Source organism: Marmota monax, unplaced genomic scaffold, assembly GCF_021218885.2.
Source record: "Marmota monax isolate L192 unplaced genomic scaffold, Marmota_monax_Labrador192_F-V1.1 WCK01_AAM20220418_F8-fsc00014, whole genome shotgun sequence".
In the NCBI taxonomy this organism is placed as follows: domain Eukaryota; kingdom Metazoa; phylum Chordata; class Mammalia; order Rodentia; family Sciuridae; genus Marmota; species Marmota monax.
In genome coordinates this window covers 18,747,609-18,764,946 of record NW_026695222.1, presented here as the reverse complement: position 1 = coordinate 18,764,946, position 17,338 = coordinate 18,747,609, and the positions used below count along the sequence as shown (strand labels likewise).

Genomic DNA, 17,338 nt, shown 5'->3' with positions numbered 1-17,338 from the left:
TGCACTTATCATTCACATTCTGAACTCCAGCAAGAGTGATGACAGGACAGGGTTGTAGCTCTGTGGTAGAGCACTTGCCAAACAAATGTGAGGCACTGGGTTCCATCCTTAGCACCACACACATAAAAATAAATGAATAAAAAAAGGTATTGTGTCCATCTACAACTAAAATGTTTAAAGAGAGAGAGAAAGAGAGAGAGAACAGGTTCCTACCCTATGACACTTACTGGGTAAAGAAAACATGAAATAACAAAATAACAATACCTTAACATATGTAAAAATCGAAACCATGTCTGGGCAACACACTCATTATCCATTTCTGGAGGGATCAGACTAGCATCTTCATCAGGAATTTTAAATGGAGGAAATGAAGGACCATATGTAAAGCGTAGCAATCTAGAAAATTAAAAAAAAAATCCACTTCACTAAGTCCACTTCTTTACAGAATGAAAAATATAGTCAAGCATGGGAATATGATGAGAAAATAAACAAAACATGTACTTTATCTAACTGAACAATATATATGAAAACTCTTGTTTACAAAACAGACACACTGGAAGGGATTTCCAGTTTTTAAAAAGATTTTTTAAACTTTTATTTTAAATGTTCAAATTGCCAAATGTGGTGGCGCACACCTATAATTCCAGCTTCTTGGGAGGCTGAGGCAGGAGTATAGCAAGTTCAAGATCTGCAATCTAGTGAGACCCTGTCTCAAAATAAAAAGGGATAGGGATTTTGCCCTGGGTAGAGGGCAGCAGTGGTAAAGTACCCTGGGTTTAATCCCCAGTACCAAAAACTACATACTTTTTTAAATTATTAATTTGTTACTAATTACATTATATATCACTTATAAGTAATAAATTATGTAGTTTTTTATATAGTGCGTAATTACATTTATAATTTATAATAGTGTTAATTATATAAGGCAAATTATAGTACAAATTATTTATTTTGTAAATATCCATCTCACTGTAAATTCTTCAATACAATTAAGCCATAATTCATAGTAACAACTTTACAAGAAGTTTAGAATCTCATTATTTAGAAGTTTAGAATATGATAAACTTTTATAATGTATACCATCAAAGTCACTCAATTCAACAACTCAGCTATTTAATTTAATAGTAAAATTCTAAATATATTAAAACTTTTCAAAGCCCTTTGACTCCATTATTCTATATCTAGGGATTATGGCTTAATAAAATAATCAGAACACACACGAAAACTATATAAAGTATTCACATCAATAATATTTCTAAAATAAAATAATGGAACACACTTTTCCAAAAAAGGAATTATTACATTAATTATAATTCCAATTATATGATGGAAAACTATAAAACCATTAAAATGCAATCTCAAGAATTATTTAAGAATAAAAAAGTACATGTAATTAAAGTGAAAAGAATCCAACATCAAATGAAAAAAGTAGATAACAATACTAAAGAATAACACTGAATTTTTTAAAATACATTAAAATAGTAATATGTTTAGAATATGATAAACTTTAAATGATATTTCCCCCTACATTTTATAAATTTTCTATCATAAGCATATATTGCTTTTATAAACAAAAGTATTATTTAAATGCAGATTTACAATATTGACATTTACCATGATATACCAGAATCTACAGAATATTCCAAAACTTCATCTTTTGGTTTAAACAATGATAAAGATATAATTTTGTGTGTGTGTGTTTTTTTTTTAAATTAGGTATATATGACAGCAGAATGCATTTTGATTCATTGTACATAACTGCAGCACAACTTTTCATTTCTCTGGTTGTACACAATATAGATCACATCATATGTGCAGTCATACATGTACCTAGGATAATGATGTCCATCTCATTCCACCATCTTTAAGTTATAATGTTTAATTAACTCAAAAAAGACCAGTCTGCCTTCTGATTCTTAACACACTTACAAAGTAATCTGTTCCCACCTCTTGCCCCCATCAAAATAAATCAGATCAAGTCTCTAGATTTACCAGTATACAAGAAATACAGGAGAAGCGAAGCATGTTAATTAACATGATGACAACATAACTGGAAAAATCTAGAATGTGAAGCAGTAAATAAGACAAACAATCCAGTTTCTTTAATTAAGAAAACTGCAAAGAGCCAGGTGGGCTGGTGCATCCCTATAATCCCAGCGACTCAGAAGGCTGAGGTAGGAGAATCTCAAGTTTGAGGCAAGCCTCAGCAACTTAGCAGAACCTATCTTAAAATAAAAATTAAAAGGGCTGGGAATATAGACCAGAGGTAAAACTCATCTGGGTTCAATCCCTCATAATATAAGAATAAAAAATTGCAAAGAAATAAAAATAACTATAATTTAAAATTTAATAAACATATGTCAACTAAATGCAATGTCTGAATTTTGTGTTCTAATTCAATGAAATTGACTGTAAAAAGAAAAAAATACAACAAAACTGGAACAATGGCTAGCTGATTTTAAAGAACAGTCAACCTTTTAAGGTATGATAATGGTATTGTAGTTATGCTTTTGAAAGAACCCTCATCTTCTAGAGTTATGTGTTAAAATATGTACAGTTGAAATTAAAAAAAAAACAAGTCTGAAAAAATGAAAACAGTTTGCTCACAGAATAGTGAGATTAACATATATAAAAATATAGAGAGGCAAAATTATTATCATAAAAACACTGTCTACTTTGGTTACAAAGAAGCATGTAGTTTGGTCCCATTTCTGTAAAACAACATAAAAATATATACATATGTATTTATACTTAGTAGAATTTCTGATAAAACCTTATGTCATGTTTTTCTATAGTTTTTTTCCTTTAAAATTATGACCATGCATATTTTAATAATCAGACTTATGAGGACAATTTGGTCAAGAGGCTGAGGCAGAAAGATCACAAAAGATCAAGATTAGCCTTAGCAACTCAGTAAGACCCTAAGCAACTTACGGAGACTCTGTTTCAAAATAAAAAATAAAAAGGGCTGGGGATGTAGCTCAGTGGTAAAGTACCCATGGGTTCAATACCCAGTACCCAAAAAACATAAAGCATGTGACTGATGAGGAGAGGGGAACCAATGGGTTCAGAATTTATCTGGTTCTCAAAAATACTTGATTACTCTGATTTCTTAGAATAGATGTGTACTAGCCAAACTGATACATGTTTTTTTAAATCAGCTCAAATTTATATCTAAAGTACAATGATAACAGATCTAGACTTTGAAAGTATATTCCATGAATCCCAGAAAGGTGCACAAGCAAGGAGAAGGATAGACAGATGAAGGAAGACAGTGACATACCTGGAAGTCAGTGCACAGATGACCTTGCTCCACTGCTCCACCACTGCTGGGTGGTGCCTCCAATTAGCCACCATCTCCTTGGCTGTTTTCCAATAAGGAGGTGTTGGAAAACACCGAGTACAAGCTAGTAACCAAACTTCAAAGAGAACACCAATCAACTTCTCTGCTAGATTCTCAGCAATGCCACCTGACCAACAAAAAGAGAACATATCTTTGGCACACTTATTTTTACAGCAAAATATTTAATTGATGGATTTGGGAAGACTAATCTAAAATAACTACAATGTTAACTATTAACTTACAAATAACTATTTAATTTTCTCTATTTTATAGAAGTAACTATTGGGCGCTCCTATAAAGAAATCATAGATAACACCAACAAATTACTCTGAAGAGTTTTCAGAATTGCCCTGCTAGTTTTTACTGAAGATCTTAATCTTCCAGCAAAAGAGATATAGACACACAAAGGAGAATGGAAAGAATGAGTGCTTACAGTGAGTACTAGAAGTTAATTTCTGTGCCAAGTAATCCATACTCAAGACCTGACAAAATCCTCAAATTATTTCTGCAGAATAAGTATTCATAATACCTATTACCAATTATTAACCATACCCATTTTTGAAGATGAGAAAACTTGGGTTCAGAAGGAAGTTTAAGTAATTTGTCCAAGCTCATGCAGCCAATAAGAAAAGGAATCAAAACAAATACACAGGTCTTCCTAACTCCAAAGACTGCCATATGATGTTCCCAGGTGTCTGAAAGCTACCCTTTAAGGGAGAAAGAGACAAAGAAGAAGCAAAACGACCGGGACTGGATAGTACAGAACCTTAACCATGAAAACAGAGCTGTTTTTCTGTTCTGAGCCCTGGGATCAAACAGAACAACCATGGTAGACTTTACTCTGCATAGCTCCAAAAGGCAAAGTTGGTACTAGTATAGGAAATAATAAAGATGCATATTTCAAAAGAACAAAACCAAAGTTCCAAGAACAAAGAACCCAGAAGGAGATGAATTGTATGCCTCATGCTGTTGAGATCAAAAGCATGGAGAGTGAATAGCAGAGAGCTAATAAATCAATGACTGGACACCACTGTCCACACCAGACAGAGTATTCCTATACTGGGATCCCTTCCCACATTAAAATTCCATGATTTCTTTTAGATGTTTCCCTAGACCCTACATCTATATGACAACAAAGGCATATTTGTGCACATTAGTAAGGAAAGTACACAGATAAATAAGATACAAAGGCCAGGAACTAGAACATGAACTTATAGTTTGTGTACACTGTGCTTTAACCTACAAAGCAGGGCTTCTGAAAAGCACTCCAAAGTTTTATAAAACCAGAGGTTTTTTTAATGGCTAACTAATGAATGGCATACTGTCACACTTTCATATAAAACACTTAAGACTCTAGAAGTTTCATTCGCTGAACAAAATATCTTCTGTCACTGTGAAGTTTTCAGAGTTGACTTTGATAACACTATGCCATCAGGTAATTATCTATAAGCTTTAATTTAATTAGTTCATTGTTTCCTATATAAGCTCTGTTCTAACACACTAATAATAGTTACTGTCCTAGCCTTCCCAAATGTGCACAATTCACTGAGTTCTTTCCTATATGAGCAAAATTATCACTGAAGGTAAAATTAACTTTCATTAGCCATACTATGCCTTTGAAGGTTTCCTTTCTAAGAATAGTAAATCATGGTTTGCTAACTGTCATGCCAAAATTTTAATCCCCAATGAGTGTATGACTTATTGAGTTTAAATGTGAATGATATTTGGAGCTCAAAAATAAATGAGGAAAAAAAAAACAACAACAAACCTTGAACAGTTGGTGGGGCCAGAAGTATGTCATTGATCTGCAGAAGAAACAACAGTAAGACTTCCCAGGTTTCTCGGGCCATTATGGATGACTCACGGGCCAGTTTCTGAATGGCTCTCAGGACCTGTAAGCATAGTCGGGTCTGACTGGAGCCATGTTCCTGTCTGAAGAAGACAGACAGACATCACTGACAAGCCTGGAAGAGACATCAATAGCTGAAGGACAGGCAGCTTACAGACGCAGCAAGCTAGTCCAATGAGGCTCCCTGAGGGCATCAGCAGACAGTACTAGGCATACCCTCCTTGGTTTAAAGCTAATTTCATTTACATTACACAGTTAGTACACAACCTTCCACTCCCTGAGAACTTAGAAAGCTTCTAAGAGAAAGGGGAATACTAGAATGCAAACCTTACATCTGGATTCTCTATGTCTAAAATGTGCCTGGTACATAAAAGCAGCACTCAATTAAGTTTTGACTAAATAAGTAAATACCTACAGCAACTCTTGCTGCTTAACTAAAGCACAAAGGCCCTTGTGCTTTAAAAAAAAAAAAAACATACACACACAATCACAAGGATTCTGCATGTGATTTACAGTGCTCACTAATACTAATGTCTGCTAGGGAAGAGCCTGGGAGGTCCATTGGAATGTCCAAAATTGGTGGGGTACGTAAGCATTGCCTCAAAGATGAGTACCTGCTCTAATAACAATGATGGGAGCTCCAAAGAATAACAGTTTTAAAATTCTCCTTGGTCTGCATGATTATATTTTTTCAAGGGAAGGAGGTCAATCTATAAAATAAATTATTGTGTCTGGGATTAAAGAGGAAGATAAAAGTCCAAACCCCAGGGGGCTAGGGATATAGTTCAGTTGGCAGAATGCTTGCCTTACATGCACAAGGCCCTGAGTTTGATCCCACCACACACACACAAAAAAATCCTAATCCCAGTCCCTCACCCCATTTCCCAAGGTGGATCACCTGAGAATTTTTGAGAATAGGAGGGAAACCACTATATAAGCAAATAGTGAGCTGACCTCCAGATTTCTCATTTCAATTCCAAGACACAATCTACAATATTACTTTAAAACAACAACAACAATAACAAAAACCCTGAAACCAAGTTTCTGTATATTGTGATTTGTCACAAAGAACTGACAGAAATATGTCTGATTCAGGGTAGGGAATTTCAGAGCCTCCTCAAGAAATTCCCCAAAGGGGGGGAAAAAGAGTGCTCCTTTCCTTCCTCAACAATAGAATAGAGAATCCCAGATTCCAGATCATTACCCAGAAAACTGGTCACTTACCCTGGAGTTACAATAGAATAGAGTATCCCAGATTCCAGATCATTATCCAGAAAACACTTACCCTGGAGTTACATTGCAATCAAATGACACCACTAAATTTTCTCTTAAAAAAACAAACCTAAAGCAAAATGAAAAGACAATCACCTAGGAAGGGCCAAGAGCTCAAAAAAGCAAGGAAATATCCCACATTCAGCTGGAGGTGAATCCAGTCCATTTAAATTCATGAGGCTCAAGTTCATCTTTGTTGCAGTGGCTTACTTGAGGAAGAACAAAATACTACATAGTAAGCCAGGCATGGCGGTGCACACCTGTAATCCCACAGACTCACGAGGCTGAGTTCAAGGCTAGCCTTGGCAATTTAGTCAGACCCTGAATCAAAATAAAAAATAAAAAGGGCTAGGATGAAGTTTAGTGGTAAAGAAGCCCTGGGTTCAACCCCCAGTACCAAAAACAAAACAAAACAAAATTACATAATATCCCAAACCTTACCTAGTCATAGAAGAGGAAGCCCACAATAAGAAATAAAAATACCACTAGTGGTCCTGGGGCTGACTCTTCCAAACTAGCAATAATATTCTGCATGCCTCCATTGGTACTTGAGGCTTATTCACTATTTCCAGGTACCTTCCCAGTAGCAGGAAAGGAAATAAATGCTCTTCTGTATGTTAGTTTCATTCAAAAGGCCTACATTTGGGTTCAATCCCCAGCACCACACACACACAAAAAAAGGCCTAAATTCAGGAGCAGGATCCAAATTCCTAATGCTAGGAGAAACAAAGTAATCTTTATATAAAAGTGAGCAGAAAGTCTAAACACCAGAGATTTTTCTTTCCTCCAATATCCTTAAATGTAACTTGTGGTATTAAGTAAAACTATTTTAGAACAGGAGCCAGTAAACTATGGCCAATAGGTTAAATTTGGCCTACCCTGTGCTTTCATAAGTTCTAATGGAACAGAGCCATGCTCCTTTGTTTATGTAGTCTATGGCTGCTTTCCTGACGCACTAACAGGGTTGACTAGTTCTAACACCACATGGCCTGCAAAGCTGAAGATATTAATACCCAGCTCTTCACAAAAAAAAAAAAAAAAGTTTGCTGACCTTTGCTTTAGAATAACCTTACATTTCTTAAAACACAGTATACTTGAGCTATTAAAACCCTCATCAACTTTAAAGATGGCTTACTTTTCACTAATTTTGAAAAACAAACAAACTGAAGGGCAAAAGAGAAAAGGGTACATCTACTCTGACTTGGGTTTCTAACAAAATGGTAAAGGCAGTTTCCCATATTTTGAGAGTCAGTTTATGTAAAAACAATTAAGGAAAACGACAAATTTGCTCTGAATTTTTTAAAACTGACACTTCCAAAATTAGATCATAACTCCCAATATTTAACACTATAAAATATTCAACTAATCTTCATAGAACTTTATTGGCCAGGAGAACTCTAACTCAGTTCAGTGCCTTTTCAAAATGGATTAATCTTATGCATACATACTTTGAAGAAAACAATTACCAAATAGTAGAACAATTAATAAAGTAGTCATGTTTCTCAAAAAGAAAAGTAAACACAAAGCCCAATTAACTCAAAGACCATTAGTTTTTGTTTTTTGATTTTTTTCCCAGCAGTTCAAAGTAACTAAGCACTGAGAAATGGTAAAGGTACAAAGAAAGAGATACAGTACCAATACTACTCATAAGATCATCCCATACGCAAAGAAAAAAATTCAGTAAATTGGTCTTCTAAATGGGATAATAAGAAAGATTAAAACTAGGCTGGGGTTGTGGCTCAGTGATACAGCACTTGCCTAGCAGTGGGAGGCACTGGGTTTGATCCTCAGCACCACATAAAAATAAATAAAGTTATTATGTCCATCTACTGCTAAAAATATTTTTAAAAGAAAGAAAGATTAAAAACTATAACATTTTAAAAGAACCTACTTGCCTACAACTTGCTAATTACTCTTGAGACATTTCTTGTTATTATTTCCATTTGTAGTCAATAAACACAAGAAACAGGCTTTTGATACACACCTAATATAGTACTAGTACTGCATCTGGTACAGTAGAAAACCCAAAATATAGACAACTCGGTTTCTGCTCTCAAGCTGGTTAGATGGGAAAAGGAAACACATTTTAAAGGATAAGCAACAAAACACTGAGATACAAGAGTAATACAGGAAGTACCCTACAAATTCAGAGGGGGTGTGTTTACTGTGAGCCGGTGGGCTGGAAACTGGTAAGGCTTCTCATTGCAAGACTGAAATTAAAATGAAGCAACAAAAGTGAGATGTGGACAGCGAGGTGATAGAGAGAAGGAAAAGGAAGAGGACAAAGGGAAGATGATGATGGGACAGATCTTTAAGGAGTCTTAAATGAATGTTTACTTTATGAGTCTGACTAAACAGCAGTACTCACAGAATTAGCAGCAGCTAATCTAGTTAAGGGCCAGATTACAACTTGTACTTCCTAACAGGTAAAAAGTTTATACCTGAATCTATTACCAAAGTCCTTAATGGAGACTTGTTTTTTTGTTTTGTTTTGTTCCTGCAGGGTAGGGTGGGGTGAGTACTAGGGACTGAACCCAGGGGCTCCTTACCATTGTGGTATAGGCCCAGTCTTTTTTATTTTATTTTATTTTATTTTGAGATAGGGTCTTGATAAGTTGCTGAGGCTCTCACTAAGTTGTTGAGGTTGGCCTTGAACTTGCAATTCCCCATCTTAGTCTTCCAAGTCTTTGGAAGTGTGCACCCAGAGACTTGGAAGATTAAGATGGAAGACTACACAGCCAAGATTTGTCTTCTTTAATTTGGATTTTCCAAAGCAAATTTCATTCTAAATTTAGGAAGTTAAAATTCAGAAAGTTGGTTTTTGAGTGATTCAAATTCCTTCATCATCTGACAGACCAAAGTTCTGGTTCTCCCAACTAGAACTTTTCCAAAAGGAGAAAAACCTCACTGCCCCTTTCAGACATAAAACAATATCTGAAAACAGACACTCATAAATAGGCAGGCAACTAATGGTTTCTCCTCCATCCTTTTCTTTATTTCCCAGAATCTATTATAAGGATATATAATAACTGTGTGTGTATGTGTGTGTGTGTGTGTGTGTGCGCAGCACAAACATGCAGTAAGGATGGGACCCAGGGCCTTGCACGTGCTAAGCAAGCACTTCACCACTAAGCTGTACCTTCAACCCCAGCAGACATAATAGTTTCACAATCAGGAAAAAAAAAATGTAAGTATAAACAAGGCAGATATTCTACATTTTGATATTTAAGACCTTTTCCTCAGAAGATAGGAAAAAAATAGTAACAAATTTTCAAGAGTAATCTTTAGGCCCATCATAAATTTGGCTATAATAATTTCAAGCTTTCTTTCTTTTTTTTCTCTAAGCTTCATCTTCTCACAGGGAAGATTCATTTAAGGTAGAAGGCTTAGTTGCCTTTAGCTCAAGTGGAGACAAGCCTTATGTCAGGCAAAAGTATGTTTTTTTGAGCACTATATTTAACAGCTATCAGATCTTAGAAGAAAAGCCAAAATCCTTTAAAATGAACACACAATTATTTATAACACCTGGTAAACATTATATAAGCCCATCTTTCTGATTCATATTAATATACTCTTTAACTGAATGAATAAGTCAATGGTCAAAGAACTAATGATGAAATCAGCTTCTATATATAATAAAGTAACATTTATGAATGTTTTGTTATGGTCTAAATAATAAGCCAGATAGACGGGTATATCTTACCTTGGTACAAAAAGATTTTGTAGGTGTTTTAGTATACTTTGAACATATAGATTAGGCTCTTTAATAACTGGCAATGGAATAGAATCTTTCGGCAACACTAAAGCCATAATCCAGTCTGTATACACATCAACACAATATTTTACAGTCTCTCCATCCAGTGGAAGGGTCAGTCCATAGCAAATTACTTCCATGGTCCATTTTACCTAAACAAAAGAAAATATCCATATAGAATTATTATATATCCCTATCTATATCTCAGGAGACTAAGTTAAAATGATAAGCTTTTTTATTGCCAAAAACCTCTAAGTTGATATTATACATACATACATATATATATATATATATATATATATATATATATATCAAATTTATTCTAGACAATACAATTTTCATGTGTCAGACATTAACATTTCCCAAGCCAAAGGATTTCAGAAAAAAATTTTTTTTTTTTTTTGTACTGCAGATTGAACACTGGGGCACTTAACCACTCAGCCACATCTCCATCCCTTTTTATGTTTTATTTAGAGACAGGTCTCAATAAGTTGCTGAGGCTGGCTTTGAACTCACAATCCTCCTGCCTCAGCCTCTCAAGTCGCTGGGATTACAGGAATCCGCCACTGCAACTGGCTCTGAAAATGAATTATTTTTACCCTTTAGACATTATTACTGTTCCCTCTGTGAAATAAAGTCATTTCAATTTTCCATAAATACTGGAAGCACAAAAATAGAAAATTTTAGATTTTTTTTCTCTATTTAATCTGCAACAGGAATATGTATCATTTATGAAATCAGATACATAAATTCAATCTCATTCCATCTCCAGATTATACAACAGTAATAGGAGCAAATGACAGGAAGGAAAAGGGCTCTTGTTTTACAACTGTCTTCTCTGCCAAAGAAAACAATACTTAAAATGGGTAGGTGTGAAGGGACTGGAGTTGGGTAAGATCTTTTTAAAACATTTTTATTGGAGCATTATAGTTACACACAAAAACTAGATTCGTTTTGAGGGTAAGATCTTAACAAGGCACTTGGCTGTACTAAAGGAGTCTCAGCCTCCTGACCCCCCTGAATTACATACTAAGGGCTGAAATTGCCCAAGAGACTGGTAAAATATTGTTTGCAGTCATAAAGAGTGGATGCAGTGATCTGAGAAAGGAGAAATACCCTAATTCAGAAAAGAATAGGATATTATATTCCAGACACTACAGACTTTAATATTTAAGGGAATCCCAAACAAAATTCTGGGACCAATTTAGGTAGATGATCAGTGAACACTTATAAAAAGGGAACATAATCACTAAGAACCAATCTGCTCAAAAAAAAATCAAGTCATGCCAGACAAGCTTCATTCCTTTACTAATTAGGATTCCTGTGAGCTAACAACTGTATAGTCCTTGCAATTTATAAACCACTTGCATAAAAATCATCTAACTATCATATTAACCCTGTGTGAGAGGGTAATTGTTCTCAGTTTACACATAAGAAAACTGAAACGGGGCATAGTAAGGTACACAGGTAATCCCATTGACCTAGGAGGCTAAGGCAGGAAAACTGCAAGTTCCAGGCCAGCCTCAGCAAATTAGAGAGACCCTCAGCAATTTAGCAAGACCCTGTCTCAAGATAAAAAAAAGAAAAAGTGGGGGCTGGGGTTGTGGCTCAGTGGTAGAGCGCTCACCTAGCACATGAGTGGTGCTGGATTCGATCCTCAGCACTACATAAAATAAAATAAAATAAAATAAAATAAAATAAAATAAAATAAAGGTATTGTGCCCAACTACAACTAAAAAACAAAATATTAAAAAAAAAAAAGAAAGAAAGAAAGAAAAGGGCTGGGGACATAGCTCAGTGGTAAAGCACCCCAGGGTTCAATCCCCCAGTACCAAAAAGAAAGAAAAAAAAAAAGAGAGGAAAGAAAACTTTAGTTTAGCAAGTTTAAGCAATTTAGTCCATCACTGTTTGGTAAATGGTGAAGCTAAAAACTTGAACCCTGAGCTGGGGTTGTGGCTCAGCAGTAAAGCGCTAGCCTCACACGTGCGAGACCCTGGGTTCGATCCTCAGCACCACATACAAAAATAAACACGTGAAATAAAGGTGTTAACTAAAAAAATAAATATTAAAAAAAAAAAAACTTGAATCTTGGTCTTCTAACTAGAAATTTGAAGCTATTCTTAATTAATTAATATCTTTCTCTGGCACAGGGGTATCCGGGCTTTGGCAAGAAATTTCCTTATGACAAGATGGAGACATATATCCCATAAGATAATGAAGTACCTGGATGTACAACTAGTCAAGATATTAAGAGAGAATCACAATGGATTACTACACCAAGATATTTCAAAAAAAGGTTCCATCCAGTGGAATGCCAAAGGCCCTGCCAAGATTTTTTTTTTCTTCAGAACTAGAGATGGAACCCAGGGCCTTATACATGCTAAGCAAGAGCTCTACCACTGAGCTATGACCTCAGCTCCTGCCCCCAAATTTTAATTTAACAACAGATTACATGTTGATCATCTGTAGCTATCTATCATAAAGATAAAAACTGTGGCCAGCTTTTTGGACAGAAATTCAGGATTCGAGAAGACTTAAAACTAAAATTAAAGTTAAATATGAAAAGATATGTACATGTATAACATGTTTTAAACTCAAAAACTACAAAGGCTCAAAGTAGAAAATATATGGTTTAACAGCAATAAATGTTAAGGTCTAGAGCAACACAGTGAAGCTGTGCCAAATTAGGAGTGGCTGACAAATTAGGAGTGGTGTGTCAGGTTTTAGCAACACAAGAGATCTTAAAGGAAGTTGCAGGTCACTAAATATCAGATAAAAAGAAAAAGGAGAAGACATCTTTGGTAATATCTTCACACAGTAGTTGAACTGTATAATTCTAGAAGATACAGTATTCAAGAACTACTCTCATCTCCTCTAGAGGGTAGGAAAGGAGAATAAACAAGGGCTACACCAGGGAGCCTCTATCTACCTACATGCCATCTCTTCCCATGGGAAGGTAGCAAGGGGTCATAGCCACAACCAGAGGAGTGTGCCAGGGCCTGTGCTAAGAGGTAAGTCTAAGAGCCTTTGGTGAGAGAAAAATGCTCCTCTAACTGAGGGACTTCACCCTTTAGTGATCTACGGCCAAAAGAGTATCAACAAACTGCCTCTAGAGCCGCAAGCTTTCACCTCATATCAAAGTCTAAACTGTCCTTGATGAAAGATCAAAAAGTAAGGAGGTGCCAGGTGCGGTGGTGCACACTTGTAATCCCAGCAACTCCAGAGGCTGAGATAGGATGATCACAAGTTCAAAGCCAGCCTGAGCAGATTACCAAGGAACTTCTCAACTCAGTAAGACTCTGTCTCTGAATAAAATATAAAAAAGGGTCGGGGGTGTGGCTCAATGGTTAAGCACCCCTGGGTTCAATCCTGGTACCAAAAACAAAACAAAAAAATACAGAGGAAAAAAGGATCTAAGAAACTGGTAAAGGGTTTCGTACACCTGAAGCCTGAAGGTTGCATGAGTTTCCTCAAGGAGACAAAGTTTTAATTGCACATCTTAGCTAAATCTCATACTAGCAAGGTCCTACAGAATTGCCCCATTCTTGGGACTCCTTTATCACTTTCCACTGAGGTTAATCCAATCCCCTACACCCAAAAACAGAGGACAAGCTCCAAGGTGAACTACTCCAACAGTCCCTTATCTTTAGAAATGGCAAGCATGACTTGGGCTTACAACATGAAGAGCTCATCTGCTTTATAGCACTCTTGTCTCTCTTTTTTCCTTTTTGGTCCTGGGAATTGAACCTAGGGGTGATCTACTATTCGGTTATATTACTAGAGATAGGGTCTCACTAAATATCTTACTAGAGATACGGTCTCGCTAAATTGCTGAGGCTGGCCTTGAACTTGCAATCCTCCTGCCTCACCCTTGTGAGTCTCTGGGATTACAGGTGGGCACCACCACACCCAGTTTCTATGGCACTCTTAAAGCTGGAAGCCAGGCAGGGACTGAGAAGACGGAAGAGCTCAAACTCAGCCATACATGTAGCCTGAAAATTTGATGTAAAATGGGCTTGTAGTTAGGGGGTATCTGGAGGTAGGGATGAGGGCTTCCAAAAACACCCAGAAATAGAAATTAGGGGAAAGAATCCAATATTCAAGTCTCTGTCTTGGGCACTTAACTCAAGTGGAGAATTGGGCATGGCTAGCTGAAAGCCCCAGTAATGAAAAGGTAAAATCCATTCCTTATAATCTCTACAAACTCCAAACCCCACCCCTCAATCTCAAAGAGATCAAAACTGAGAAGTCAACAGAACATTGGGCAGAACTTCATTTAAAAATCAACATTAAATAAACTTTTCAGTAGCAAATTTATATTTTCACATAATAGAAGGAAATGAATCAACACTTACTTCTTTGTCAGTTTTTAACAAACTCTCACTACCAGCCACTGAAGGGGTGCCTAATGCCTGCCCAAGAGGACGAACCACTGCATTTGCGACCTCTCGCCCAACGCTCTCTGGATAGCTGTGCAGCACACTGGTATGACCCTGATCATTCTGAATCACCAAATGCAGGGACCTCCACTCAGAGTACATCGTGCCGCTAAAGTACTAACCAAATGGCACCTGAAAAGACAAAACAGAAATGCATGTCAAATTATACTACTGCAAACTAGTAAAAAATTTACTCTAGGTGACAAGATGTTTAAAAAGACCATAAATATACAATAGCTAGAAAACAGAAAAAAATAATATCTAAATGTTTGGGGAATATCACAAAATGACCTCATGATAAGATGAAATAGGAAGGCAGACCCCTGAGAAGCAGCTGTCTGAGCACTTCTCCAAAAAATCCTCAGAAGCCCTGGAGAAAATGACCACTGTGCAGGGGAATAAAATGATCAGCTCTGGGACCCTTACAACATGAAGTTGGTTCCATAAGGCGGGGTTGGGAGAATGAAGTATTCTAAAGAGGAAAGGAGACAAAAAGATTTCACTCAGACCCAGATTTTTTAGTTAACAGTTTTGAGCAACACAGTCCCCATTTATCCATGGTTTCACTTTCCAGTTTCAGTTACTCAGAGTCAACTGTGGTCCAAAAATATTAAATGAAAATTTCCAGAAACCATGATACCCTGAGTAGCATGATGAAACCTTGAGCCATCCCAGCCCATCCTGCTTGGGCTGTGAACCATCCACTTGTCTAGTATATCCACACTGTATGTGTTACCCGTTCCACGGGTCACTTAGAAGCCATCTCCATTATCCAATTGTCATGGTATATAATGCTTATGTTCAAGTAACCTCTATTTTACCTAATAATGGTCCCAAAGTGTAAGAGTAGTGGTGTTAGCAACACAGATATGCCAAAGGTTAGCCATGAAATGATCACTTTGAGTGAAAAAAGGAAAGTTCTTGACCTAAAAAGAGAAAAAACTCCTGTGCTGAGGTTACTAAGCTCTATAATTAGAATGACATGTCTATCAAAGAAATTGTGAAAGAAAAAGAAATTCATATTAGTCTTACTGTTGGATCTCAAACTGCAAAGGCTACTGCCATAGTAAGTGAGAAGTGCTTAGTAAAGACCGAAAAGGCATTAAATTTGTGGATAAAAAACATAAACAGAAAAATGTGCTCTAATAGCAACATATTTGTGCCAGAAAGTGTGCAGCCTATACCAGCCTGTAGGGTTCAGTACTACCCAAGGATTCAGACATGCACTAGAGGTCTTGGAACATCTCTCCATAAAGGAGAGACAACTGCTCCTATTATGCACTAAAAACATACCCCTGCAATTTTCTACCAACGTCCTCAAATTAGACTTTCAAATTCTTTGAGAATAATTCATTTCTTGCAAGAACATCACTCAAATTTCCAGTAACAGACATCTGGAATTCACAGTATTCTTTAGAAAACATTTTAAAGGCAGCCGCTTATTATATATTTACTACATTTTACTCAAGCAATCATCAAAACAACCTTATGAATATGCAATAATGTTATGCCTATTTCACAGATGAAAAAGTCAACAGCATAGAAAGGTCTGCTTTTTACATGAGGCTCCAGAGCTCTAACAGGGTAGAGCTGGATTCTGAACCCAAATCTGCTGGGCTCCAATACACATGGCACATACTGCCTCCCCCTATCCTATACATTCTCCCCAGCTGGTACTGCTTCTGCACATGCTGTTTGCTCTCCATGAAGTTATATCTAAGTTGGCCATACAAATGAGGAATTTTAGTTGCAGAAAACATACCTGTATGAATGCAATGTAAATACTACAACCATAGAAATCATACTCAGAGAATTGAGAATGTTGAGTCCTTTTCAACTTATTTCTATCACCTTTTCTGAATGTTTTACTCAGCCCGCAGTTTAAGCAAAATACACAGGTACAATGAATCTTTTAAAAGTTCTACCCCTTTGGGGGGCTAGGGCTGTAGCTCAGTGGTAGAGTGCCCGCCTCGCACATGTAAGGCACTGGGTTTGATCCTCAGCACCACATAAAAATAAATAAAGATATATATATATATTAAAAAAAAAGTTCTACCCCTTTGGGACTGGGGTTGTGGCTCAGTGGTAATGTGTTTGCCTAGTATGCCTGAGGCACTAGGTTCAATTCTCAGCACTACATACAAATAAATAAAATAAAGGTCCATCAACAATTAAAATATATATATATATATATATATATATATATATATATATATATATATATATAAAAGTTCTACCCTTTAAGCTACTTCTTCTTCAAAGTGAGAAGAGACTAGCATTGTTTAATTTTAATCCTGCAAAACTTCATTCCAGCTCACTAAATATTAGTGTTTTTTCAAGAGCATATGGCATTTGCAAATCTTTAGTCTACAGAATGAAAATCAAACTCCTTAGCCTGACAATGTCATTCACAGTCTAGTCCCAAACTAGCTTTCTTTCTTTGTTCCATATACAGAAACCCATCACTTTCTCTCTCCTCTATCATCCTACTCAAACTACTCAGCTTCTTTTGGAGCCTGAGAAACTCTGGGCCTAGCAACCATATGAGGATCTTCTGATTGCCTTCCTCTGAATCTGTCCCTGCAAATTAAAAGGCAGGAGGAAAAGACCACTATCTAACAAGGTACCTATAATTTAATGGAGGAGTGGATGTGTCTGACAACTGAAATTGCTTCAGGTTC

The 17,338-nt window shown here is 36.3% G+C and overlaps 1 protein-coding gene across 5 annotated transcripts in view; it reads right to left on the bottom strand.

Moving 5' to 3' along the window:
• Ralgapb (Ral GTPase activating protein non-catalytic subunit beta) overlaps positions 1 to 17,338 on the bottom strand; it is a 104,648-nt gene that overhangs the window by 73,837 nt on the left and 13,473 nt on the right. For 4 of the 5 annotated variants that reach the window (XM_058575426.1, XM_058575427.1, XM_046433127.2 and 1 more), the window contains exons 2-6: positions 14,574 to 14,789; positions 10,168 to 10,370; positions 5,112 to 5,275; positions 3,284 to 3,470; positions 265 to 396 (exon numbers count right to left, since the gene is read on the bottom strand). In XM_058575426.1, the coding sequence (XP_058431409.1) occupies positions 265 to 396; positions 3,284 to 3,470; positions 5,112 to 5,275; positions 10,168 to 10,370; positions 14,574 to 14,759 (872 nt within the window). In that variant the 5' untranslated portion in view covers positions 14,760 to 14,789. Of the gene's footprint in view, positions 1 to 264; positions 397 to 3,283; positions 3,471 to 5,111; positions 5,276 to 6,560; positions 6,786 to 10,167; positions 10,371 to 14,573; positions 14,790 to 17,338 lie in introns of those variants that run through there. The other variant, XM_058575428.1, reaches the window with a different exon arrangement.